Source organism: Neophocaena asiaeorientalis, unplaced genomic scaffold (assembly GCF_003031525.2).
Source record: "Neophocaena asiaeorientalis asiaeorientalis breed wild unplaced genomic scaffold, Neophocaena_asiaeorientalis_V1.1 scaffold65, whole genome shotgun sequence".
Taxonomy (NCBI): Eukaryota; Metazoa; Chordata; class Mammalia; order Artiodactyla; family Phocoenidae; genus Neophocaena; species Neophocaena asiaeorientalis.
The window spans coordinates 16,436,106-16,449,796 of NW_020173215.1; the positions used below are offsets into that span (position 1 = coordinate 16,436,106).

The 13,691-nt window shown below is 55.3% G+C and overlaps 1 protein-coding gene across 1 annotated transcript in view; it reads left to right on the forward strand.

Annotated features, from left to right (window-relative positions):
- Window positions 1–6,649: 6,649 nt before the first annotated feature.
- The window catches only part of SORCS2 (sortilin related VPS10 domain containing receptor 2), a 284,413-nt gene continuing 277,371 nt past the window's right edge, over window positions 6,650–13,691 (forward strand). The window contains exons 1-3 of the mRNA XM_024745080.1: window positions 6,650–6,744; window positions 6,876–7,038; window positions 7,195–7,262. Coding sequence (XP_024600848.1) covers window positions 6,650–6,744; window positions 6,876–7,038; window positions 7,195–7,262 — 326 coding nt within the window. The remainder of the gene's footprint in view (window positions 6,745–6,875; window positions 7,039–7,194; window positions 7,263–13,691) is intronic.

Here is a 13,691-nt window from a genome sequence, read left to right on the forward strand (position 1 = left end):
AGGGAACAGAGAATCTGCCCAACCGGTGGGGCATGACCAGCAGTGGGACAGATGAAACAAGCCGGGGACTTCTTTATCGTGAGGGTCCCCATGCTGGGGCCCAGGAAGACTCCCACGGCCTCTCTGAGACTCTCATCTTCTTTGGAACAGGGTGTAAGATGCCGTGGCTGGATCAGGCCTCCACAAAGGCTCCCCTGGGGGTGGGGGGTATGCCTTTAGCTTACAGCTCGGTACAGAAAGCATCCCTTTGTGTGTGGGTGTGATCCGCAGTCCCGCCGTAATATCATATGTAAAGATCCCCACGTGTGGTTGGCCTCCCACACCTTCTACACGTGAACACATGTTTACAGAGAGTGAAAAACATACCTACACATGGGCAGTGCTCTTCCGAGCGTCCCGGAAGCGCATGTGCAGAGGCAATGTCATTATCGATGGGCCCTGGGTCCTTGGCTACTTTCTTCTCTGTGGATCTTCATGCCTGGCATGTTGAGAGATTAGACTGTTTGCTGAATGAATACTCGAAGTCACCATAAAAAAATCTTATTTTCTGTCTTCTTTTTTGACCTGTGTTTTCTCTTCCTAATGTTTGATTCCCGATTTGTTGTACTTGTTCCCACATCCAAGGCCCACCACGTGTTGATACAAGTTGTTATGATCTGGGGGTCATTGTTTTATCTCTCTGTTCTGCAGTTTGTTCATCTGTGTAATGGAATAGTTGGTGCATGTAAGGTGTGGAGTGGGTGGTGTGTAAGCATTTGCTGTCATCACTGGAGGTTTTGGTGAAAGACCCTGACCTCCTTCCCACCCTCAGCATCTCCCTATAGGGAGCAGTGCGTCACAGTGCAGAGAGCCAGGAGTGGGCTTCTGCCAGAGGACGTATCTACCAGGTGACCCTGGGCTGGATACTTCCCCTTTCTGGCCTCAGTCCTCAGGTGGGCTCCTAAACCCACAAGATGGTTCCAAGATGATGGAATGTCATACACATTCCAGAGTCAACTTCCACACCTGGGCAAGTGGACAGGTGGGGCGGGCGTGGGGAAAGGCCGCACCAGGAGATGGTCTTGGCTTTTTGGAACCAGTTTTCAACTGATTAATTCACTCAACAGCGGGAGGGAGGCAGTGCAGAGGGGCAGAGAAGTGCTCTACATACAGGTGTCGGCATATGCAAAGGCCCTGGGGTGACTGAAAGTCATGGCAGTGAGCGCATGCCTGAGGGTAGAGTATGTTTCCTGCCAGGTCAGCAGCGTGAGAATGGAGAAGACAGGGCCCTCTTGAGCGATATGAGGAGACCCAGCTTCTCATGTCGCTGAGCAGGTGGGGATCCAGGCCTGGGGAGGTGAGGACCTGCCAGTGCAGCCTCTCAAATATTAAAGCACAGATTCTGAATCAGCAGGTCTGGGGTGGGGCCTCACCCAGATTCTGCACTTCTAGGATCTCCTGGGGAGCCAGTGTGGCTGGTGCAGACCCCACCGTGAGTAGCGAGGCCCCAGCCTAGTCCACCCCATGGCTGGCTATGTCTGCTTGGCCTGGAGGACATCAGTGATGCCTTTTTCTGATCAGAAAAGTTTTCCCTTTTTCTGATGGGAAGTTGATTTCAGAGTTCACAATTAGCCCTGAGTTCTTGCTGCCCTCCCTCTCTCTCTTTATTTTTTTGCAATGTGCTTATTGATTGACCACAGAATTGAGCCTGAGTATTTGTTATTTTTTTCTGATTATTCTTGACCTCTTGGAAGGTCCGCAAGTGTAAGGAGGATTGAAAGTCTGTTCCTATTGGCTGTTTAGAAGGCTCAGGGCCCAAAGTTGGAGGTGACCTGGATGTTTCTCATTCTGAGATGGGCACGTCTTGGGTGGCAGCGCTGAGCGCTCCTAACGGCAAACTTGGTGAAGATGAAGCTCGGTGAGACCCACGCCAGTGCCGGGGTTAGACCAGCTCACAGCTCAGCGCTCTGCCCCTCAAAGAGCCTGTGCCTCGAGCCATCGCAGCCTTGCTGACTCCGACCCAGATGGGTACCGACCGAGAGGAAGAGGCTCCAGCAACTTTCCATCAGTGGTGATGTTCTTGTAAATCCAACCCCAGGATTCCAGAAATAACTGACCTGGAAACGCGCTGGGGGCCGCTCAGGGGGCGGGGCCTTAGCCCCGGCGTCTGTGTTCTGATTTCTGGTATAAGCTCGTGTGCATAGACATCACCCTCCCAGCAGCCTCATGAGGTCCTACGTGAATCAGCTCCATGTCACAGGTGAGGAAACCGGGGCTCAGAGGGTTTAACTGACTGGTCAGGGTGGTCCAGCTGCACTGCCCCCGCCTCATTTTATTCTCATGCTTCTGAGAAGCGGTGCCAGCAGTGCCAGCGAGACCCGATGGAGAAAATATAAACGGCACAGTGGATGCTGTTCCCAGGTGGGACTGGCCTCCATCAGCCCTGGGCACCGAGACTCCCCCAGACCAGCCTGCCCTCAGAGCAAGAGATCCCTTCATGACACATCAGGGTCCTCAGCTGGTGGGCGGGGCTTCCTCCACCTACTGGGCTGTTACCGTAAGCCCCTTTCAGGCGCTTTGAGACACAGGCCCGGCGCCCTTTTGCAAGGTGAATATAACAGGCTCACCGGACAGAAGAGAGAAGAGCGCATTGAATGACTCACTGTTGGGTTTGGAATTGAACTGTGGAGTGGGGGCCGGAGATAGGCTGGTGGTGATGGAGCTGGGGGTGTCTCTCCATGAGCTGATCATGGACGCCAGGGTTTCCTTTCCTTCTTAGAGAGAGAGCCCTTGGCCACCCACAGTGAGGGAGCAGGCTGGCACGGGCCCTGGATTAACGTGAGGGGCAGTGGGTGCGTGGCTGGGCTCTGGACCGGGATCTCTGGGGACCAGCGTCTATGCCCACTAAGCCCCTCTCTCTCTCTGAACCTCACTCTCCCTACTTCTAGAGTGAGGCACTGGAGGAAACTGTCCCAGGTTCCCATGGGCTCTGGTGTTTAATCTGATGCCCATGTGGGCCTCCTTCCAGCCCCTGACCTTGACCTGCCCTCCTTGCTTCCCTGACTAGGGATACAGGGTTCAGCAGGCTTGGTAGAACTGGGCGTCCAGTAGACACGCTGTCTCCAGGGCATGGGGAGGGCTGGAGGGGCACTGAACTTGGGAACGTCAGAGGAGCGGGCAGCTGCCTGGGGACCAGCTACGTTGCTCACAGGGTCCCTTGCGTCGTGAAAACCTAGGGCCCCTGTTCAAACTTTTAAAGAATTTCAAGACGTGACAGCAGAGAATTAAACCAAGCGCAGGGCCTCCTGAGCGCAGGCCCGAACATCTGCACAGGTCGGTGCCTGCCCACTGGCCCGGCTGCCGGGGACACCCTTGCTGGGTAAGGGGGTTGGGGGATCTCACGCCCACCAGGCTTCCTGAGCTTCCTGCCCTGAGGGTCGGGCTGGGCATTGCTGTGAGTGAGCCTCAGGGCTCAAGAACAGGGCGTGCTCTGCACCCTCGGGCGGTGTCTGCTGGGGTCAGAGGAGGGGTGGTCCAGGCACACGGGCTCTGGAGGGAGCCCAGACATCGGGGTAGTGGGGTCGGCTGTGGCTTGGCCTGAAGGACGGATTCTGGTTCCTCTCGTCATCAGCTTCTGTCCAGGGATATTCATTCCTTTACTCATTCATTCACTCACTCAACAAAACTTGGTGAACTTTTGCTCTGACCTAAGCTCCGGGAATTTTGGGGGGATCAAAGGGCCACTAACCGTAACCTCTGCCTTCACAGAGTTTCTGGCCCAGCGGCCTCAGGAACAGGCAGGTTTGGGGAAAGTCCAGAGAGGTTGGCTCCTCTGGGGTCACGGCTTGGTCTCTCGGGGTGGAGGGCTGCTGGCTGGACCTTGGTGAGGGCGCAGCCAGGGGCATCTCTGCGTCCCACGCTGGGAAGGCGGACATCACGGAGAAGTCGGGGGATGGAAACAGAGCCAATGAAAGCCCGGGATTGGCCACAAGAGGCCCTGGTTCTGTTGTGTACAATGTCAGATGAGCGAGTTGTCAGCTCTGTGACTCGGTTTCCTCGTCAGTAAAATGGAAACAATAGTAGCGACCCCTCCCTGGGGGGGGGCCGAGTGAGGATCCGATGACAAATGTGCTGAGCTGGCACAGCGTAAGCCCCCAGCACCCCCATCATGAGCCTGTCCCCCCCAGGGCCCAGAGGACCGGAAGGCAGAAAGCAGGACACGGGGGTGACGTGGGATAGTGTGGTAATAGTGATGCTGTGGCCTGTCCTCCCGCGGGCAGGGACAGCTCACGATCCTTGTCTTTTCCTTGGATTTCCTACCGTCCTGAGACTCCAGTGGGCTCAGGCGGCCCCTCAGGCGGGGAGGAGACCCTTGGCAACGGCCCGAACACAGAAGCCCCAACTCACATTCCGGATTTTTCTCCCGCCCAGATCAAAGCGCCCCAGAGCTGCAGTTAACACACCAGCTGCTGGAAAAATAGCTCCTGGGATATTTCATTTCCAAACCCACTAGCTGAGGGCCCCAGAAGGCATGTCATACATTTTAGTTCTTTGAAACGACGTTGAATAGACGTCTCTTTGAAATGACGTTGAATAGATGGAACGTGGGTTTAGCCTGGCAGTTAAGCTCTGAAGTCCCATAGTTTCTGCGTCCAGGAAGCAGGCATCCCGCTCGTCTGCTTCCTGGATGAGTCAGTTTTGGCGCAGTACCTAAGCTTTCTCTGCTGTAGTTGCTTCGTCTGTCAAACGGGGATCGTAACACGGTGGCCCCGTAGGATCGCCGGGGGTAGAGCTGATGCGGGTGAACCGCGTGCCCCGGTGCCCACACGTCGGTGACAGAGCTGGCGTTGGCGAGTGTTAACAAGGTGTGTGGGGCTCACTTCCCAGGTGCTGCTGACAACTTTATCCCCATCCTCCCAGGGGATGCTGGGTATTGTTTCCTCACTGTAGATCCAGAAACCGAGGTGCCTGGGGCTTGAAGGTTCTGCCCCCAAAGGAGAGGGGTCCTTCCCGCTGCTCTCTGCATCCCCCAGGCTGACCAGCTGGGCAGCTCCTTGCGTCAGCCCCGAGCAGGCACGACCCGGGTCCTGGTCCCGGGCTTAGCAGGTCAGGGTGGTGCCAGGAGAGCGAGTCCATCCCCCTGCACGAAGAGGGATGGTGCCCTCTTGACAGAAGAGGGTGGCTTGTGAATGGATGCTCAGGGCATCGCCTCCGCCTGGCTTCACTGCCTTATTTATCGTCACTGTGGGAAATGCCACCTCCTGTTTCCTCCCGTGAGCGGTTTGAGCGCTCATGATACAGCAGGCGCTATGCCCAGCGCTGGGGCATAAAACAAGACACAGTCCCCTCCCTAAAGGGCTCATTACCCAGTGTTGGTAACAGACCCCGTGAGCTGTGCTGGGGCAGCGGGAAGCGCAGGGTCTGAAGGATTTGGGAGGGGACATTGAATCCAGGGGAGGGGCCTGGGGGACTTCCTGGAGGCGGTGTCAATCAGCCTGAGATCTGAAAGCTGAGTAGCATTTAACCAAGGCATTAGAGGTGGTGGGGGGAAGAGGGTCCCAAGATGAGAAACAGCTTGTGCAAAGGCCAGGAATGGCTGGAGCTTAGGATGAAGGCGGTGGGCATGAGTGGGGAATGTCACCCAGAAGGGAGTGGGAGGGGGAACCCCTTGGTGATCGTCCACAGTGGCAGAACTAGTCCACACGGGCAGTAGTTACCGGGAGACTGGGCTCAGCCCACGCAGGGGCCCGGGCACCACGGTAGGGGCTGAGTCCCCCACCCCTCCAGGCGTGCGAGCAGAGCCCAGAGCCCAGATGGCAGGTGCTCGAGAAGGCTGCGGGGGTGAGGATTTCACCCTGGATGGGGCCGGATTAAACAGACTTTGAGGTCCCTTCCAGCTGTCATACTCCCACTTCTTGAAATCCCTTCTGGGAACAGCAAGAGTATAAAATATAAATCAATAGGTTAAAAATACGCTTGTCTCCTGCGCGTCCAGGGCCTGTCATTCTGCTGCCTTCCCCCAATCTTCAGAGGATTCCTGCTTGACTAGGGCAGCCCGAGAGCGCGGCAGGAGAAAATAGCTTTGTTCCCCAGCAAGGCAGGCTGATCGCGCCTCCAGTGACGAGACCTCTGGTTCTTTTTTTTTTTTTTTTTTTTAATCATCGCTGCCTCTAAAACGCACACTGGCCCGTTTCACTTGACATCCCTTCCTTATATCTTCCCTGCTTTAATCACCAGGGAAAGAAAGACCAGCCAAACTTGGGGATGGCCAGTGTGGTGACCCTAAATTATCCAGGCCAGTGGCACCGCTGGGACCCAGGGGCTGTTCCCACTTTACCTCCCGGCGTTCCCATGGCAACGGCAATGCTGGGAGCAGCTAATAGGGTCTGGCAGTGAGTGAAATGAAATGTGATGTCCAGGAAAATGCAGTGGCTCGTGAAGTCATGGGGGAGGGGGCTCTCTTGCTGCCCGGCAGGTGAATGAAGCCTTGTTTCCTTGTGATCGTTACATTTTTGAGGGGAGGGTTTTGGGGTGCTCTTACACACGTTGATTTTCATTTTTATAAGCAGTTGCACTTCCCGCACAGGTATGAAATGAAGACGTCTTGTTAAGTAGGGCCCAGTGTGTGCGATGCATAGTTCAGCACCAGTAAAAAGTGTGTGTGCCGTCGATGGCTTATGGGCCCCTCCAGCCGTCCCAGCTGTCCTCGCCCACCTTCCCAGCCCGCCGTCGCTGGCTGTGTCGTCAGCCGCCACTCCGGGGAACGTAATGACACCATGTACTTCCGGGGATGCCCTTGTCTTGCGTGCTGGCCAGCTTCTGGTCATTCTCGAAGGCGCTGGTGGGGACTCAGCCCCTCTTTGGAAGCCTCGCCCCGTGCGTTCTGTGCCCACCAGGACCACCACCTCAGCATCCCTTGGACCACAGTTTGAGATCGTCCAGGCCCGAGCTGGAGTGATTCCTGCCGAGTGGCAGCTACTGGGTGGACCTCACAGGACGGGGATGTTCCCCAAATCATTCTGCAGAGCAGAAACCAGCGCCGGGTCTGAGTGCTCTGGGGCAAGGTGGCCGGGACTCCGGGGTCAGCTAGAGAGGCCCGGGCAGCTGACACTGGAGAGACCCCAAATCCTGGGTGCGGGAAGTGTTGTATGATATCCCCCCGTTCAGAACCTTGAAATCCACTGATTTCTGCATTTGTCTTTGTTGCCGCCACAGGTGATCTTAATCCTGACGAAGTATTACCATGCAGACATGGGGAAGGTTCTGGAAAGTTCTCTGTGGCGGTAAGTCAGCCCGAGGGTGGGCCTTTTCTCCTCCCATACCTGCGCGTATCCCAGGCCGGGGTCTGAGATCCGAAGGCCCGGCTGGAGCAGCCCCCATCGGCTGGCGGCCTCTCGACTTCTCTTTGGCTAGAAAACGCATACAGAAGTTGAAACTAATGAAGCGTTTCGTCAGTGACACAGACAGGGCTGGAGAACAGACAGCCATTCAGAAGGCTTCTTTGCTTTCTTTCCCTTCTGTCTGTGTTCTGCCCTGGCTTTTTTTCCTCCCCCGGGGGAAGGGGGTTTGCACTGTGAATTCAGGTCAGTGCACAATCCCCTCTGCTTCTGCTCTGAGCTTCCGACGCGGCTCCTGGAGTCCCCCAGACACACCGATTATCCTCACCCTGGGGAAGGAAGTTTCCCAGCATCTTGGGCTGTGTTTTCAAAGCTTCTCTCGGGCAAGGATGCCGTGTCCGCCGGGCCCCGTGCGCCATTCCCATGTTGTCTGCGTGTTGAACCGTTTTGCTTTCCAAGATGTGTCTCTTGAGTAATAATTAATTGGTTTTTAAGTTTGAAATCCACTAAAAACGCCGAAAGCGGCTGATCAGGACTCCTGATTTATGTGCAACCACCTTGAGTTGATTTATTTTTGACTTTTGGCTTTGCTTTTAGTGAAGGCGCTCCATGATTCATTGTTGGTTCTTACTGAGGGAATTCGTAATGCTTTGGCCAGTTGCCGAAATGACCCTCGAGTTGGGTGCTTTCTTTGCTAGATGAGGAACAGTGTTGCCTTGGACCAGCCGGCTTGGTCGCCCTGCTGCTGATGTGGGGTCTGGGGAGCCGTGTGTTTTCCTTCCCTTTTCCAACAGAAGCACCTTTCCTAGGCTGCCCCTCTCACCTGTGGATTTGCCTCCCAAACTCACCAGCCTGCTTTCCAATTCCATCGCCGGCCTCGGGACAAGCAGTCTGCGATAGATGTTTTCCTGCTGCGACCCCCAATTTCTTTATGTGTTGGTACTGTTCTGATCTCGTGCCTTGAATCAACTCGCCCACCAAGGAGGTTGCTTTCAAAAATGCCCCTCCAGGGTCCGATAAGGCGGTTCATCGTTTGGGAGGAGAGCGGGAAGTGGTGAGAACATTAAAGCTCCAGTGACATCTCATCGGCTGCCCTTCGAAGATTCACATTTGAGGATTGGTTTCAGGGCCAGTCTCCTTGGGAAGGGCCGGCCCCTGGAGGGCTCCCTTCTGCCAGGTGGACGGTCCAAGGACAGGTCCCCTTGGCTGCAAAGTGGAGAGAGGCACTTGTCTTCTCTTCCTCCAAGCGGAATTCCTCGACTAACGAACGCATTCCCCAACTCCTGTCTGTCAGCCCAGATCTTCATGAACGTTCGCTAATCCACGCTGAGTGTGGGTACCAGCTTCCCTCTGCTCTCGCAGCATCTCAGCACCGCTGGGGACGGAGAAAGTGAGGTTATCGGAAATGTTGCTTCGGGTAGTCAAGGGGCCTTCCTGGTGTAACGTGTGCTGATTCAGACAGAGTTGCTGGGTGTAGTTAAAATTTGCTGCGAGGCCTAGTCGGGGTAGCATGGCGGGTGGAACAGACCTTGGCCAGCCCCACAGCATGGGGACCAGGCCTCCAGACTCAGAATTCTTCAGAAGCAGGTAGGGAAATCAGGATGTTAACGGCCAGGGTTCTTGGCCTCCTTAATCAATAGAAATTGATCAGAGGCCAGACAAGAAATTCAGGCAAGGCTTTACTGGGGCCCCTGCTGCAGCAGGGGGGATCGAAAACAAACAGCAGGTTCCCTTGCTGTTCCCTGAGGGCAGAGAGCTGGTGCCTTATATGGGGTGAGGGGAGGGGCAGGTCCCGGAGAAGGGGCAGCTTAAGTGGTTTGACCACCCCTTCCGTGGGGTTGAGTGCAGGGGGGGCAGGGGGGCGTGCTCAGGACCCTGCTTTTGCTGCCGGTCGACACCCTGTTTTTGCTGCCGGCTCTTCAGAAGTGGCAGTTGGGTTTTTGGTCTGTTTGTATCCGTGTTGTCCGTAGTTTGCCCCAACTGCACGTGCTCACAGTTATTTTTAGCCGCTTGTAGTTTCTTTGTATTTTGTTGCTCCAGGAGATGTTTGTCCAGGGGCAAGGGCTGCAGCAAAGGGTCCCAGGTCCCAGCCTGTCTCAAGGAGGCCAAACCACTCACCTCAGAGCTGCTCCACAGGGGCCTTTTTTTCCTCCCGAGAGCCTCAGTCTCCTTGTCTGTAAAATGGGGATAAAATATCCCTGGATGGGAGGTTGTGCAGCTGAAGGAGATTACCTGTGAATCATCCCCAGGACAGCACACCCTCTAAAGTTAGTTTTAATCCAAAGCGAATTAACAGATGTTAATTTTCCACATTCCTTTCTCATTACAGTCTCTAGACTCAGACGTTTTCTCTCCGTTATTAAAAATACACGCAGAAGCATCAGTCGTTTCAAGAAAGTTCACCCACATCCCCACGCGTGGGGCCCAATTGCTTTCTTTGTTTATCTCATCCCTCTTATGCTGAGAGAGTTGTACAGCGAGACGTAGAATAAAGTTGTGACTCTTCTTTCTTTCGCACATACAAGATGTTTCCCGTTTTTCCATGTTGTGCCACGGGCTGCGTCATGTTTTATGGCCCTGCCCTCGCCCCTTGAACCGATTCATTCTAGTACTTAGCGCTGCTGCTGCCGTAAGAAGTTTCAGCATGGCGCTTCCCTTTCCATTTTGTTCCCTGAGACGCATCTTTACTGAGCAGATTTACGGCTGGCATGCTGAAGTGCCAAATTCTTTTTCAGGAGGAAAGCAGCTCTCCACCTGGGGCAAGGGCCCTGCCTCCTGGCCGGCTTCAGGCTGGCAGCTTTTCTGAAACTTGCTAACCTACCGGCCCAAAGGGACTGCAGTGCCGTTTTCATTCGCATGCCTGTGATTCCTAGCAAGGGTGGGCAGTTTCTGTGTTTAATCGCATTTCCTCTTGTGAGCATCGTCTACTCATGTCCTCTCCATTTTGAGACTTGTGCGAGTTTGTTTGGAAGGGGAAAGATTGGCATCTGTCATTTTGGGGGATGCCACCGCCCTCTGTCTGCCGTTTGGGGTGCACGTGGAGGTTAAGGGTGTCAGTGCCTGGCAACACGTATTCGATGGGGTTATTAAAGACACACTTATTGAACGCGCACCCAGCCTCCCAAGAATTCTCCTGTGTAATTACAATAAATACATTTTTAATGACAGGTGTGGTATTTACATTCTGGAAATGGCTCTCCGAAATCGAAGCTGAATGCATTTTTAATTGTCCTGCATTTCATGGGCCACTTGTCAGGAGTGTCTCTCCCTGGCTGGCTTCAATGGTCTAGCACTCTGCCCCTTCCTTCTGCGTGGGTGCTGTTCTCTGTTCAGCCTCCAGGCCCCTTTGCATCAGTGCAGGCGTGGGTGGGAGGGAGGGAGCCCCGCACCACTGAGAAAGCTGCTGGTTGGCCTCAGGGGTCGGACGAGAACAGAGCTGGTCCACCTCCCCTCCTGGAGCCTCCTGAGGCGAATGGTAACTAGAGGAGCCGGTTGACCCTGCCCTGGCCTGCATGTCCAGTCTGTGCAAATGTCCTGGGGCTGCTGGGGCAAATGACTGAACACTGGGGGCTTACAGCGAGAAGAATTTGTTCTCTCACAGTCCTACAGGCCAGAAGTCTGAAATCGAGATGCGGGGCAGGGCCGGGCTCCCGCTGGAGGCTCTGGAGGGGGAGCCTCGCTGCCTCTTCCAGCTCCTCGTGGCGCCCCTAGTGGCCGAATCTCTCCCATCTCTGCCTCCATCTTCACCTGGCCTCCCCCCAGCACCACGTGTGTCTCTCCTCTGTGCGTTCCTTATAAGGACACTTGTCTTTGGATTTACGACACACCCAGGTAATCCAGGGTGATCTCATCTCCAGATCTCTAACTTAATTGCATCTGCAAAGGCCTCTTTTCCAAATAAGGTCGCACACAGTCTCTGGGGGTTAGGATGAGGACAGATCTTTCTGGTGCTACCATTCAGCCCAGTACACAGTCCATCGCCAAGCTCTGGGATCACACCTGGATCTATTTGCCTCGATGGCTCCTGCACCTGTCCCTGTCCTCTGTCCCCTCAGCCACACTCCCCTCTGCATCCTCAGGGGATCCCAGCTCACCTCACTGCCTCCACCCCCCAGCCCCTCTCCTTGCAAGGCCTTAGGGACTTGACATGCACACACGCCCACGTCCTGTCCTGCTTACTTGCCCTGGTAGCCCCCGTGGCCAACACCCGTGCATCGCCACCACTCCCCATCCAAGTCCGGGCGGGGGGATTTCAGTGGGCAGAGCCAGGAGCTGCAGCGGCAAGTATAGAAGAACAAGGATGCTTATGGCACATCTAAAGACCTCACGTGCAATTTGTATCTCCTCCTGATAGAACTGTAACGATTTTAAGATCAGGATAAATAGTCTTAGAAATATGAAAATTAAAACGAAATGATCTGTACGTGTCCCCCTGTGTTCCTGCACCCCGTCTTGCAGGAGGACGTCAGAGGTTCTTCCCGTGGTTCAGGGCTCTCTGCTAGGTGCCGAGGGAGTTCAGGCAGAGTGGGTGACAGACAGGAACTGAGGGGGCTCCAGGAGGCCGGCCTTTCAGTGTGAAAACGGGGACCCACTGTTTTTCCATGATTGCCCCTTCCCTCCCTGCGAGGAGCCTTCTTAGACATCTTCCTCCCAGTCCCTCATCTGCCCATCACTGTATTTCTGTTTAAGTTCTATGTGGGATATGTGCTTTGTACATGAACGGTAAGAATCTTCACACCCCTCAAGAACCAATTTGTGCCCGCTTGGGGGCGATATTGTCCCCAGTTGAAAAATCCATCTCCCAAAGCAGGGCTTCTCCCACTTTCAGGGGCGTGTGAATCACCTGGGGTCTGGCTGAAATTCAGACTCTGATTCCCAGGTCTGGGCGGGGCCTGACGCGCCACGTTTTTAACAAGTTTCAGGTGACACTGAGCTTGCTGGGCTGCTAGGCAAACTCTGAGCAGTGCTGGGCAGTGTTCACGGCTCGCATGACTTGGTCTGGGCAACTGCAGGGCCGAGTTTCAAGAGCCCAGATTGCCGCTGGCCAACCCGGGCTGGGGTCCTGAGAGGCCCATTTTGTGTCTCCGAAGCTGGATCCCAAATGGCCAGTGAGACTCGGCTGCCTCATAAATGCTCCTAACAAGGTAAACGCAAGCCCTTGAGAGCTGAGCAATGGCCAGTGGGTAGACGGTGGGCCCTTAGCGGGAGGTATGTAAAAGTCACCGAAAAAGCTCTTAAAAACTACCACCGCTCAGGCCCTGCCTTGGAAGATGTGGATGCAGTGTGGGGACGTCTCAGAAGTGCCCCAGGGGAGAACAGCCCCAGAAGGGCTGGTCCAGAGCAGTGCACCTCAGACTTCCCTGGTCTGCATTTCTGACAGGCTCCTGGATGTGCCCAGGCCGCTGGTCCAGGGACCACGCGTTGAGTAGCCAGGGGCTGGGCTGGCTGGGAGTGAGGCTTAGCATCCTGCCGGCTTCCCAGGGCTCTTGGACTGGCATCCACGTCACATCCCCCGCAGAGATGCTGAGCCCCTGACTCCTATCCCATCCCCCACCCCAAAAAAAGACTCCAGCCACCCGGCCTGCTGGCTGAAACTTGACCGTGCAAGGGCCCGTCCCTTCTGTGGCAGCTGGCACAGCGTACGCTTGGCGCTGACGCTTGGGTACTGCCTCCTTGTGGACATTCAATCTCAGCATAAACCTCGTTTCCTCAGAAAAGCCACCCCACTACTCAGCGTACAGCAGTCCCCAGGCATTCCTTATCGCATCGCTCCTTGAGTGTAGGGGTTCCTGTGTGTGTAGTTTGTCTCTCCGTGCTCCCCACTCCCTCCTCCACCTGCCTGACAGAACATACACTGATTGAGAATGGAGACCTGTGGGGTCCACCTTGATGGTCTCCCGATGCCTAGAACCTAGATCAGATCTGGCACGGAAGGTGATGTTGGGCGCTGGGTGGATGGATGGATGGATGCATATACAGATGGGTGGACAGATGCAGGGATAGATGTACCGATAAACGTACGACTGAGAGGATGGAGGGATGGATGGACAGATGACAGATGAATGAATGGATGGAAGTATGGAGACGCGGTCCTTGGGAAACACCGCCGGGACCTAGAAGACCGTTCGCATCTATGAGGCCCTCCCTGCAGGTGGTGTAGGAGCCAGAAGCACAGAGTTGGCCCCGATACCGTCAGACAGAACAAGAGGGGCTGGGAGCATTCTGAGACAGAGAGAAAGTGGACCTTGGCCCACCTTCCCTCTGCTGTGATGCAGCCCCTGGTCCACGGCCCCGTTCACACCGTGTCTGGACGGTGTGAAGGCCGTGCCAGCCCTGCCCTTCTACCCGCACCTGTGACCTCGGGCAGGACCTTCG